The sequence below is a fragment of the Mesoplodon densirostris genome, chromosome 9 (assembly GCF_025265405.1).
Source record: "Mesoplodon densirostris isolate mMesDen1 chromosome 9, mMesDen1 primary haplotype, whole genome shotgun sequence".
Classification (NCBI taxonomy): domain Eukaryota; kingdom Metazoa; phylum Chordata; class Mammalia; order Artiodactyla; family Ziphiidae; genus Mesoplodon; species Mesoplodon densirostris.
The window spans coordinates 47,652,960-47,664,521 of NC_082669.1; the positions used below are offsets into that span (position 1 = coordinate 47,652,960).

The 11,562-nt window shown below is 40.4% G+C and overlaps 1 protein-coding gene across 4 annotated transcripts; it reads right to left on the minus strand.

The window, feature by feature from the left end:
* Nucleotides 1–1,943: 1,943 nt before the first annotated feature.
* Nucleotides 1,944–4,649, minus strand: ARL4A (ADP ribosylation factor like GTPase 4A). Of its 4 annotated transcripts, none has more exons than XM_060108326.1 (2): nt 4,490–4,649; nt 1,944–3,327 (listed from the first exon to the last, which is right to left on the minus strand). In XM_060108326.1, the coding sequence occupies exon 2, from the start codon at nt 3,239–3,241 to the stop codon at nt 2,639–2,641; it is 603 nt and encodes a 200-aa protein (XP_059964309.1). In that variant the 5' UTR covers nt 3,242–3,327; nt 4,490–4,649; the 3' UTR covers nt 1,944–2,638. The 4 variants fall into 4 exon arrangements, with proteins under 4 accessions (XP_059964309.1, XP_059964307.1, XP_059964310.1 ...); XM_060108324.1 differs by having other exon boundaries at nt 1,944–3,330; XM_060108327.1 differs by lacking the exon at nt 4,490–4,649 and adding an exon at nt 3,779–3,882.
* Nucleotides 4,650–11,562: the final 6,913 nt, after the last annotated feature.

The following is an 11,562-nucleotide window of genomic DNA, read 5'->3' on the forward strand; positions in this document are numbered from 1 at the left end:
CCCTTCTACAAATTAGTCATTCTGTCTACATACATATATTTATACTAATAACTCCACTTTTTGGCTTCTAATGATTTATTTATTTTCCATGATTAATTCTTAGTGAACCTATCTTTGCTGGCTACTTAAAGTGTGCAACTATTTTTTTTCTAAATGTTTATAATCTATTTTAGAACTGTGGGCATGTAAAATTTAAGGCTCTTTTAAGTATCAAAGCTTTTTTTTTTTAACTAAAAAAATTTTTTACTTTGTTGATACTAATTTGGATTTAGAGTTGCAGTTCTTGATTTGATATTTGATTGATATTTGGTATTAAACCAAATAACTTCAAATATAAAAAAATATTTTAGAAATACACTTTAGAAATGGTGTACCTTAATAAAAAAAAAAAAAACTAGATGTAAAAGCATTGTCTAAACTCTTTAGGGTTTATTTCAAGACTCCTTATATCCTATCCTATGGTATTAACAGCTAGAATAGGTGGTGGAGAACCTGAACTTAGCAAACTGGAAAATTTTATGATGAGTTTTCTAGTTGAAAATGTGTTTTATAAATAAAAGCTAGTACAGTGTCCATGCCATTTTCTCTTTTCTTTTTGTTGTTCACTAAATATGAAACACTTAGATAATGTGGATTTGCTTATCAAATTCTTAGGCTACAAAATAAGGGTAACACATAAATTCTCAAGAGATAGTTAAAACATTACTATTTTACACAGAAGAACATAAAAAGTACAGGAAGGCTGAAAATCTAAATTGATTCACAGACTTTTCTTTCAGCAAGCTTTATTAATCCATCATGGATCTACTCATGTTTGTATATGATTTCATATAGTGAAGGGTTAAAAAAATAAAGGTTCTCCCAGAAAACAACCTTTGGTGCCTATGTCACACAACTATAGGACTGTGTAACCCAGCTTTCAAAAGTTGTTTTTCAACCACTAATTGGTAGCTTCATCAAAAGTGGAAGTACATACATTAAAACTCAAAGCCAAACACTGTTCTCCTAGTGCCTCAAGTAGTTTATTGGTAGTTATTATCCACATTTCCATGAATATAAACATTCTAAATGACTGTCACTAGTGCAGGTACATTTAACATGTGAAGGCTCCACAGGAAGCTACTTCATTCTGCGTGAACATGAACCAAGTTTCCAAAAACTCCATTTAAAAAAAACAAAAATCCCAAAACCAAACCCTGCTAGCAAAGTGCATTTCTTTTGGTTATCTTCAAAACAAACAGGTGTTGGCTTTAACACATAGAAATCATGTTGATTTGCTATATATGATCACAGGAAGCAAGTCTTTACCTGTAGATAAGAATTAGGTAAAAGTTTTTCCTCCTTTTAATTTAGAGGGTTTTTTTTGGATTCCAAAGTTAACAGTACCAGTGAATTTTCACAAAATATAGCTTTGCTACTTTCCCCTTCATTTTCTATAATCGTAATTCTTATCTGCAGTACTGTATCATTTCTTCCTACCTTATAATCAGGACTAGACTGCCTGCATAACACTGTTCAGTTTGTAAACAAAAAATTAAAGCTCAGAGCACATAAGGACCTCTTTTACATTTTCACTGCACAGTGCATTAGGTGTTGGTTATAAAGCTTCTGCTTCTCTCAAAACACTACAAAAATATATGAAAAACCACATCTGTGTTCAGCCAGCAAATATAATTAAACAAATATTTTACAACTGGAATACTTTAGAGACCATGTATTGTAATTACACCCTCTTGACTGAATTCATCAATTGCTTTCTTCATAAATCCATACATTTGTCAAAGCATATGCATTTACGATTAGTCTACATGCCCAAATTTACTATGTAAAAGAGTTAAGTAAATTATTTTAGGTTCTTTAACTGAAAGTGACTCTGACAACAAACTATTTCTAAAACAGCCCTAAATCCCCAAAAAGGTGTTTTAAACCTGACCGTGTAAAAAGATGCATAGCTATTTCTAGAAAGTAAAAGACTATCCACCAAAACATGCTTTGTCAGAAAAACTAATCCATGCACTTGAATATGCCCCAAATACCTCTTTTTAAATTTTAAGTTAGACCAACTTAAACATAGTCTAGAATTAAGATACAGCATTACAGTATGTGATTCCAGAAAATGTCAAAATTCATTCGGCCAAACTTAAAAAACCAAGCACTGCCTCCTTGTCCCTTACTGGTTGGACCAACGTGACCAGTATGACTGTATATATTAATCTACCTTAACATTTCCATTCATTAGCATAACATACAAAGCCTTGCATGCAATTTCTTTGCAAAGGCTTCCCCCCAAGAGATGTAAGCACAAAACACTAGGCAGACACTCTTCAAAGTTTTATTTCACTAACTTCAGGTCAAATTTCCACAGCTGTTTTCTGGTCAATTTTCTATCTTTGCTTGGCTTCCCAAAATGGTAGTACCAAAAGATTTGTGGGGTAGGCAGAAGAGGCCATTTTAAGAAGCACTGCATTTACTCATCTTCCACAAGGCAACAGAGTTGGACATCTGATTGTTCAACAAAACAAAGCTTTAACAGCATCCAGGAGGGCAGGCAGGCAAACCAGGATGTAGACACTCTTCCATTTGTCAAAATCAGACCACAGAAAACCTACTCCACACAGATCTAAAAGGTTATCACCATTCATCTTTTCTTCTTCTGCTGCCGCAACATTTTTCTTCTTTTAATTATCATATCATGTAGTTTCTCAAGTCCTTCCTTCAGTCCATCGCCTATGATCGCACAGGTGGGCTGCAAATGCCAGGGAGTTGATGAGCTCAGTTCACCCATTGCTAACAATTTCTCAATTTCTGAGAGAGACAATGAGTTCCTCAGGTCTTGTTTGTTAGCAACTATTAGCACAGGGACTCCTTGATTTTCTGATATCCTAGTTATTTTATGAAGTTCAGTTTTGGCTTCTTCCATCCTTTCAACATCAACAGAGTCCACAACAAACACAATGCCATCTGTGCATCTGGTATATGACTTCCACAGTGGCCTTAATTTCTCCTGACCACCTACATCCCAGAAGTGAAAAGTGACTGTTTTAGAATTTCCCAAGGTTACCTTAATTTTTTCCGTGTTAAATCCTTTGGTAGGTACGGTATTTACAAATTCATTGAACTGCAGCCTGTATAACACAGTTGTCTTTCCAGCAGAGTCCAAACCCAGAATGACAATGTGGAAGGACTGAAATGAAGGCAGGCTGGACAGGATAGAAGTCTGGTCTGACAGTCCATTCCCCATTTCCAGCCGCAAGGAAGTGTTCCAAATTGAAAGGCTTTCTTCTTACTGCGTGAGAACTTCTCTTCCTAGGGGATCCAGCTACCAGACTGCTAAAGGGGAAAATGAGTAAGTTATTCTTGTGAAATAATGTACTACAACTGCTCTTCTCTCTTCCTGCTAAACTAAGCAACACGAGGAAATTGATAAATAAAACTTGCTTCAGTAAACAAACCAAGTGAGATAAGAAACATACGCGATCCAAGGTAAACGACAGAATAATCATTGCCGTTGAAATTCTTTAACATTCTGAAATTGTAGTAATATATACTTTTCTCTACCCTCCTGGGTCCCCAGACCTCTAAGACCTCATACCGGAGACAACCTAGTCACCAGCAACTGGTCCAAGTCGCAGTAACCGCAGAAGTGCCTTTTTTGGCAGAAAATTTGTAACACATAATCTGATCTTCAGGATCTAATTCTACACGCTTAACAGCATACCCAAGGTCACTATTAGCCTCCGCGCGCCAACCGCCCCACCCCAAAATACAGTGCTCTCACCTCCCGAATTGGAGCCTGGATCCAAATGAGAAAGCATTGGCAGGCTTTTCTACGCGGGGGCAGAGAAGCACCCCACCACCGCTCAGCTTAGCTCTCCACGCAGCTCTGTCGGTTGCCTCACTAGAAACTGTGGCTCCAGACTACGACCACGCCCACTCCACACGGCCCACCCCTGAGCCCAAATCCCATTGGTCACCTGCGTCAGCGCGTCCATGCCACACGCGCCCCCGCGCCCTAATTGGTGAGAGTAACTGCCGCTCCCAGCACGGCGGAGCCGGGCTCTCCCTCGGTCCACAGGCACCACCTGTTGCCCTCAAGTTAGAAAAAGAGGGCGCCTGCGGAGGGAGCCGAGCGACCCCTGCAGGGGAAGGGGAGCCTCGGCCGGTCGGTCAGGTCCCCGCCAGCCGGCTCGCTCCTCCCGCCCGGGCGCACCTGCAGCGCGGCCCACGGACGCCGCGCAGAGGTTCTCACATCCGGGGCCCGCGGTCAACGCCGGCGCGTTAACCCTTTGTCCGCTGGCCGGAGGGTGCTCCCTGCGGCTGCGGCTGCGCCGGCCCACAGGAGTGAATGATCCGACCTGCGGCAGCCGCCGGGGCAGGCCCGCTGTCCCCGCAGCACGATCCCCTCACCTCGCCGCTCCGCACCCGTCCGGCTCGTCTCCCTCGGCAGGGCGTGGCGGCCACACCAGCTGCCCGCCCCGCTGCGGCTCACCTGACTAACGTCCTTCCCTGGTCCGGACCCAAACGTGGCTCACTACCGCTCGGGAGCGCGTTGATACCAGCGGGAGGGCGCCAGCGAGGCCTGGGCGGTGGCAAGGGACGAGACACCTCTTCCAAGGGTCTGGCCGGGCGCCGGGCTCGGGGCTGCCCTAACGGTGCTCGGCCGACCGCTACCGGCGCCTGCCACGGCCCCGCCCCCTTCCCGCGCTAGCCGGCCAGTGGGGGGCGTGCGGGAGCCGGGTCTCCTAGCAACGCCAAAACAAGGTCACGTTCGAACAGGCCTAGCGCTGACTGGCTGCGGGCCAGTCGGGAGGGGCTTCCGGTCTCATCCCCGAGAGGTGCTGCTGTATCAGACGCTTTCTGCAGTCGGCCGCGAGCTTCGGGCGGGCGACACCCGGGTCCCACCCTGCACCGCGTATCCTCAGGGCACCGTATGGCGTCCTCAGGGCGGTGGCCGATGACGTCGGGTCAGGGATTTCAGAGGACACCGGACAGGCGGGCCCCTTATATAACGGGGTGACGTGGACGTGCCTCAGTAGCTGCCCAGAGAGTCCTGGGCCAGCTTGGTGTCTGTGACACACACTCCTTTTGCCGAGCAAATAAATGCTCTCTGCCACGTGATGCTACCAACATCTCCGTGAGATGGCGACAGGTAGAAATATGCCAGGTTTTACAGATGAGGAAATCCACTGGCTGTTTCTAATAACCCAAGGAAAATTAGTGGTGGTCCTGGAACTTAAGTCTGCTAGTTACTAAATGCATAATGCTTTCCACTGGATAATTCTGACTCTTATTGCAGCTGTGTGCTTGACCCACAGATGTGCAAATATTTACTGAACACTTAATAGGCAGTAGGCACAATTCTATGTGCCCGGGATAGAATGGCGCTCGTGGAATATTGGAGTCTCATGAGAGAAAAAGGAAGTAACCAAATTTCCACATGAATAAATTTAATTACAAAATAGGATCATTGATAATTTAAGAGTACTTATGACAACAAATAAGGAGGAGTACTGACTTAAAGTTCTGGGAAATAGTTAATGAACAAACATCTTTTGGGTGGAGACTAAGATATTGGAAGAATTTTTATGGTGCACTTTTCAAAAAAATTTCACTTTTTAGATATGGACTGAACTTTCCTCAAGAAATTTCCTGATTTTTCTCAAGACCATTATTGCTATATCTTCTTTATGACTAGCATAGGAACAGTACTTGTCACACTAAACTTTAAAAAATAACTGACATAAAACCTAAACACTAATAAGCACAATGCATGTTTTCCAAATAGCAACACCAATTTTGGAAACAAAGCTAGAATTCTCAAACGGCATATTCTATCAAGTTATTTAGTATAATCTAAGGCTTGCCTTATTAGTTATAATTGTGGAATCTCGTTAGCCATTTACAATAATTAGCAAGCGAGTGATAAAGGGCTAGTCTCATTTTCTTGGAAATTTAAAGATATTCTTTATTAAACTGGAGAAAAACTTGCGAATTCTCATTAAAAAAAGAAATAAGAGCAAGATTCAAGGACAGCTTTCTTTTTGTAGTAGCTTTGAAATCAAGCAGGCCATATTAGTTGCATATTCCCATATTAGTTGCAGGGATGCATTATTGCACACACTTCCCTGAACAAAAAAAGGATGAGATAGGAAAATATTGAGAGCTTACAGCCTTGCAGAATCACCTATACCAAATTGTACTTTAATGTTTTATACTAGGCTTATAACTAGAACCTGCTTGGTTAACTACAGCCTGTGGGTCAAATTCAAGAGATAAGAATGGTTTTTACTTGTTTAAAGGGCTGCAACGAAAAGACAAGATAAGACTGCAATAGAGACCATCTGGGGCCTTGAAAAACCTAAAATATTTGCTCTCAGGCTCTTTATGGGAGAATGATACTCGTGATCTATGAGCAGTAACAACCATATGAAAATGGCAGCAAATGATAGAAAAAGTGATGAAATTCATGGAATACACTGTCTACTTTGTCTCACAATCTTTCTATAGAAGGCCCATTCAAATATTTTATTTAGATGCTATGCCAGGAAAATGCTCCCTTTAGGCTATAGCTCATAAACTGTGCTGAGGTGCTCTGGGGTACCTCAGGGAAATCATAGGGCACGGGATATTTTAACTTTTTGAGGGGAACACAGTGCCATCTGTTGGACTCTGTTAACAACTACAACTATTAAGTTGTCTGGATCTATCTACTTAATAAACAGAACTTGGAGGTATTTCTTTTGGCTTGAGGCACCATGAAAAAATTACAGAGACACTAGGAGCTCTGCCTTTAGTTATGGTTTTCCAAACTTGGCTAAAAATGAGAATCACCTGGTAGTGCTTGTAAAATACAAATTCCTGGTCCCTATTACAGACCTGCCAAATCAGAATCATCAGGAGAAGGGCTAGTGATCTGCATTTTCAACAAGTATCCTGGGCAATTAATGATTAGACATTTTGAAGAAATACTAATCTTAAAGAAATTTTATTATTAGAAAGGAAAAGTAAGCTTTCTCCTTTCAAATAACAAAACTGAGTAATTTACCTTGTTTCTCCTTTATGAATACCAGGACCCAGATCAAATCTGATGCCTGAGGCATTCTTTTTCTCTTCCATAATCGGATTTTCTACCATATACTTAAGCTAAGCATCCACATACTGCAACTAATGTCCTTCCTGACCTTTGCCACTCCTTATTTTTATATATTGCTGCTTCTTCTAGAATTTCTCACTTTATTTGTTCCAGTACATATTTATTAGAGTTTCCCAAGTTTGAAAGTCTGGGTAAACAGAAGGTATGCTTTCTGGTGGAAGGAATTCGTTCAGTGGAGGTGCTAGACACACAAGCACATAATTGCTATGATATCCAGCAGGACTTATGAGTAGTAAAATAGAAGTTATTATCAAGTCCTATGCTTGCACAAACTTTATCTGACAGTCAGAGTAGCTTAACAGAAAATCATAATTTTAAACTGAATATTCAAAGAACTCAATATTAGACAAGGGGTAGGGGAACAGAATTGCAGGTAGAAGTAACAGTACGCAGAGCATGGAGACATTAAGTTTATGATATGTTCAAACCCATCCAAAAAGAGAGATTATAATTTCTCATGGGAAAAAAATAATGTGCTTGGGGGACTTTAATGGATAGGTCTTCCAGACAGAAAATCAATGAGGAAAGAGCATTTAAACAACACTATAGACCCGATGACTCTAACAGACATATATACAACACATTTCCATGGCAGCAGAATGCACATTCTTCTCAGACCCACATGGAACATTACCCAGGGTAGATCATATGCTAAGCCACGAAACAAGTCTCGACAAAGTCAAGAAGATTGAATTTGTATCAAGCATCTTTTCTGACCACAATGGTATGAAACTAGAAAGCAGTAACAGGAGAAAAATTGGAAAATTCACAAATACGTGGAAATTAAACAATGCAGTTCTGAACAACCAATGGATTGAAGAAGAAATCAACAGGGAAATCAGAAAAAGTCTTGAAACAAATGAAAATGGAAACACAACAAAACAAAACTTATGAGATTCAGCAAAAGCAGTTCTAAGAGGTAATTTATAGCTATAAATGCCTACATTAAGAAAAAAAAATTTCATTACATTTCAAAGAACTGGAAAAAGAAGGAAAAACCAAGACCAAAGTTAGCAGACAGAAGGAAATGATAAAGATTAGAGCTGAAGTAAGTGAAATAGAGAATAGAAAATTAATAGAAAGATCAACAAAACTTAGGGTTGGTTTTTTAAAAAAGATAAATTGGCAAAACTTTAGCTAGACTAACCAAGAAAAAAGAGGATTCAAATAAACAAAATTATAAGTGAAAGAAGGGACCCTGCAATGTATACCACAGAAATACAAAGGATCACAAGAAAATACTATGAATAATTATACGCCAACAAACTGTACAACCTAAAAGAAATGGATAGATTCCTAGAAACATACAACCTACCAAGACTGAACCATGAAGAAACAGAAAATCAGAATAGACCAATAACGTGTAAGAAGACTGAATCAAAGAACTCCCAACAAAGAAAAGCCCAGGACCAGATGGTTTCACTGGTGAATTCTACCAAACATTTAAAGAAGAATTAACACCAATCCTTCCCAAACTCTTCCAAAAATTGAAGAGGGAAGGCACACTCCCAAACTCATTTCATGAGGCCATCACTACCCTGATACCAAAGCCACAAAAAGACACTACAAGAAAAGAAAACTACAGGCCAATATCCCTCATGAATATAGATGCAAAGATTCTCAATAAAATACTAGGAAACTAAATTCAAAGCATATTTTAAAAATCATATAACATGATCAAGTGGGAGTTATTCCTGGGATGCAAGAATGGTTCAACATAAGCAAATCAATAAATGTGATCTACCATATTAATACAATGAAGAATTATACACACACATATACACACACACAGAAATATTATTCAGCCTTAAAAAATAAGGAAATTCTGCCATTTGCAACAGCATGGATAAACCAGGTCATTATGCTAAGTGAAATAAGTTAGAGAAAGAAAATACTGTATGATATCAATTATATGTAAATCTTAGAAAGTTGAATTCACAGAAACAGAGTAGAATGGTGGTTGCCAAGTGCTGGGGGGCAGGAAGGTGAAATGGGGAGCTGTTGGTCAAAGGATACAAACTCCAGTTTTAAGACAAGTTCTGAGGATCTCATGTACAGCATGGTGACTATAGTTAACAATACTGCATTGAAAGTCGCTAAGAGACTAGATCTTGATTATTCTCAACACACACATAAATGGTAACTGTGAATGATGGATGTTGTAACTAATCTTATTGTAATCATTTCACAATATAAACATATATCAAATCATCATGTTGTACACCTTAAACTTACACAATATCATATGTCAATTATATCCCAATAAAGCTGGAAATAAAAAGATATGCCTAGGAAAAAAGACATTTTCCTGTGCCCCAAATAATAGCAGAAAAACAGATGCTTTTTGTGTGTGTGTGTGTGGTACGCGGGCCTCTAACTGCTGTGGCTTCTCCCGTTGCGGAGCACAGGCTCCGGACACGAAGGCTCAGCATCCATGGCTCACGGGCCCAGCCGCTCCGCGGCATGTGGGATCCTCCCGGACCAGGGCACGAACCCGCATCCCGTTCATCGGCAGGCGGACCCTCAACCACTGCGCCACCAGGGAAGCCCAACAGATGCATTTTATGTTTCTGAAGTGTATCAGTACCATTCATACTCATGGTAATTTATTCATGCTTCATAATCGTATAGTCAGAAAGTTTTTTTGAGCTAGACTCAATTTTCAATTGCCTCTTGAGCTCTGACAAATACCCAGCATGTTCAAAACTTAATTAACACTTCATTATCATTCCTACTGAAACATGGCCCACCTCTTTTAGTCCTTTATTTTTGGTTTATGGTAATTTATTTAATAACCCCAAGTAGTGAATTGGGAGATTGGGATTGACATATATACACTAATATGTATAAAATATATAACTAATAATAACCTGCTGTATAAAAAATAAATAAAATAAATTTAAATAAGTAAATAAATAAATAAAAGCTTTATCTCTTCCAGGAAAAAAAAAATAAAGAACCCCAAGTAGAAATCTCAGAGCCGTTGTAAAAATTCTCCTATGCCTCACTTATGATTAGCCACCAATGTCTCTTTAATCCATTTCTTTCTTTACATTCCCATTTCCACTGCTTACATCTGGTTCTCATGATGTGTCTCCTAAACGGGTTAATTCACCTCCTAACTGATTTTTCAGTTAATAGGCAGAGGCACTGGGATTTGTTTCCTATGTCTGGCACCAGAGTCTGTTCTTCTTTCAATTACATTCGTGGGAGTCCACATTTAGGTTAATTCACTTTGATCCACTGTAGCATAAACCCAGGGTATAATTTTGACAAGACTTAAAAAAAAAAAAAAGATGTCAGAAAGGAAGTACAACCCAAAATTCACTTGGAATGAATGCCTAGATAAGAATTCACCTGGCCACAAGTCCAAAACCCTCCTCATTAACATTTTATGGTCAGCTTCAAGGTCTAACTCCACCAGGACAGACTGCCCCTTCCTCCAAGAGGACCTCCATGGGCCTCTGGACACCTATTGCAGGCCCAACTGCAAAGAGACCCGGGGTAGAAAGATGTCATGACACGCCACATACAAGGCCTACTTTCTATGGCTCTACTTCCTGGCCTTGAACCTGCCTCTTCTGGGATGAATGACAGTAAGAATGCCCAGTCCAACAAGACCCCAATAAGGCCATCACATCAGAATATATGAGTCCTGATTCTTCTCAGTTTTAAGTAACACTCTGTGTTATATTTGATTTCAACAGTCTAGTTCTGTTCAGTCCTTTTTAGATTTCTGCCATCTGTCCTGAACATCTTAAACCTCTCTGTCACAGGTTTCACGCCCTCTCGTTGGAGTGCTCCAAGGCTCAGTCCTTCAGTCTTTCTTCTTAGGTAATTTGATCCAGTACCAAGGCTTTAAACAGCCTCTATGCTCTCAAATTTGTCTCCAACCTGGACCTCTTCCCTGAACTCCACAACTGAGATGAATATAAGCATCTCAAACAACCTCTAAACCTGTTCCGCAGACTCAACATTTCTCATCCTACCCAGTGGCAACCCAGTTTACCTACTTGATGAGAGCAAGAACCCAGGAGTCATCCTCATTACATCTAATCCACCAGCAAGCCCTGCAGACACATATATCCACCACGCTTCTCACCACCCCACTGCTGTCCCTCTACTTCATGTCTATTGTTTCCCTGGTCTTCTCATATAGTTTCTCTACTTCTGGGAGAAAGCTTTCCCCCCAGGCTCAAATATCATCTCCCAAGAAAGGCCTTCCCTAAATACTTTATCTGAAGTATCTACCCTGCCCACCCTTCTTCACCATCCCTCTCTTTTCCTTATTCTGCTTTATCTCTTCTTCCCAGCACTTGTCTCTATGTGGCAACATTTGTATTTGTTTACTGTGTGCCCTCATTAACTGTCCTTCTTCTTTTCCACTGTAAGCTCTAGGAGGCAAGGAT

Bases quoted from the DNA above. Each gene is read 5' to 3' on its own strand.
- ARL4A (XM_060108326.1), bottom strand. From the start codon at position 3,241: ATGGGGAATGGACTGTCAGACCAGACTTCTATCCTGTCCAGCCTGCCT.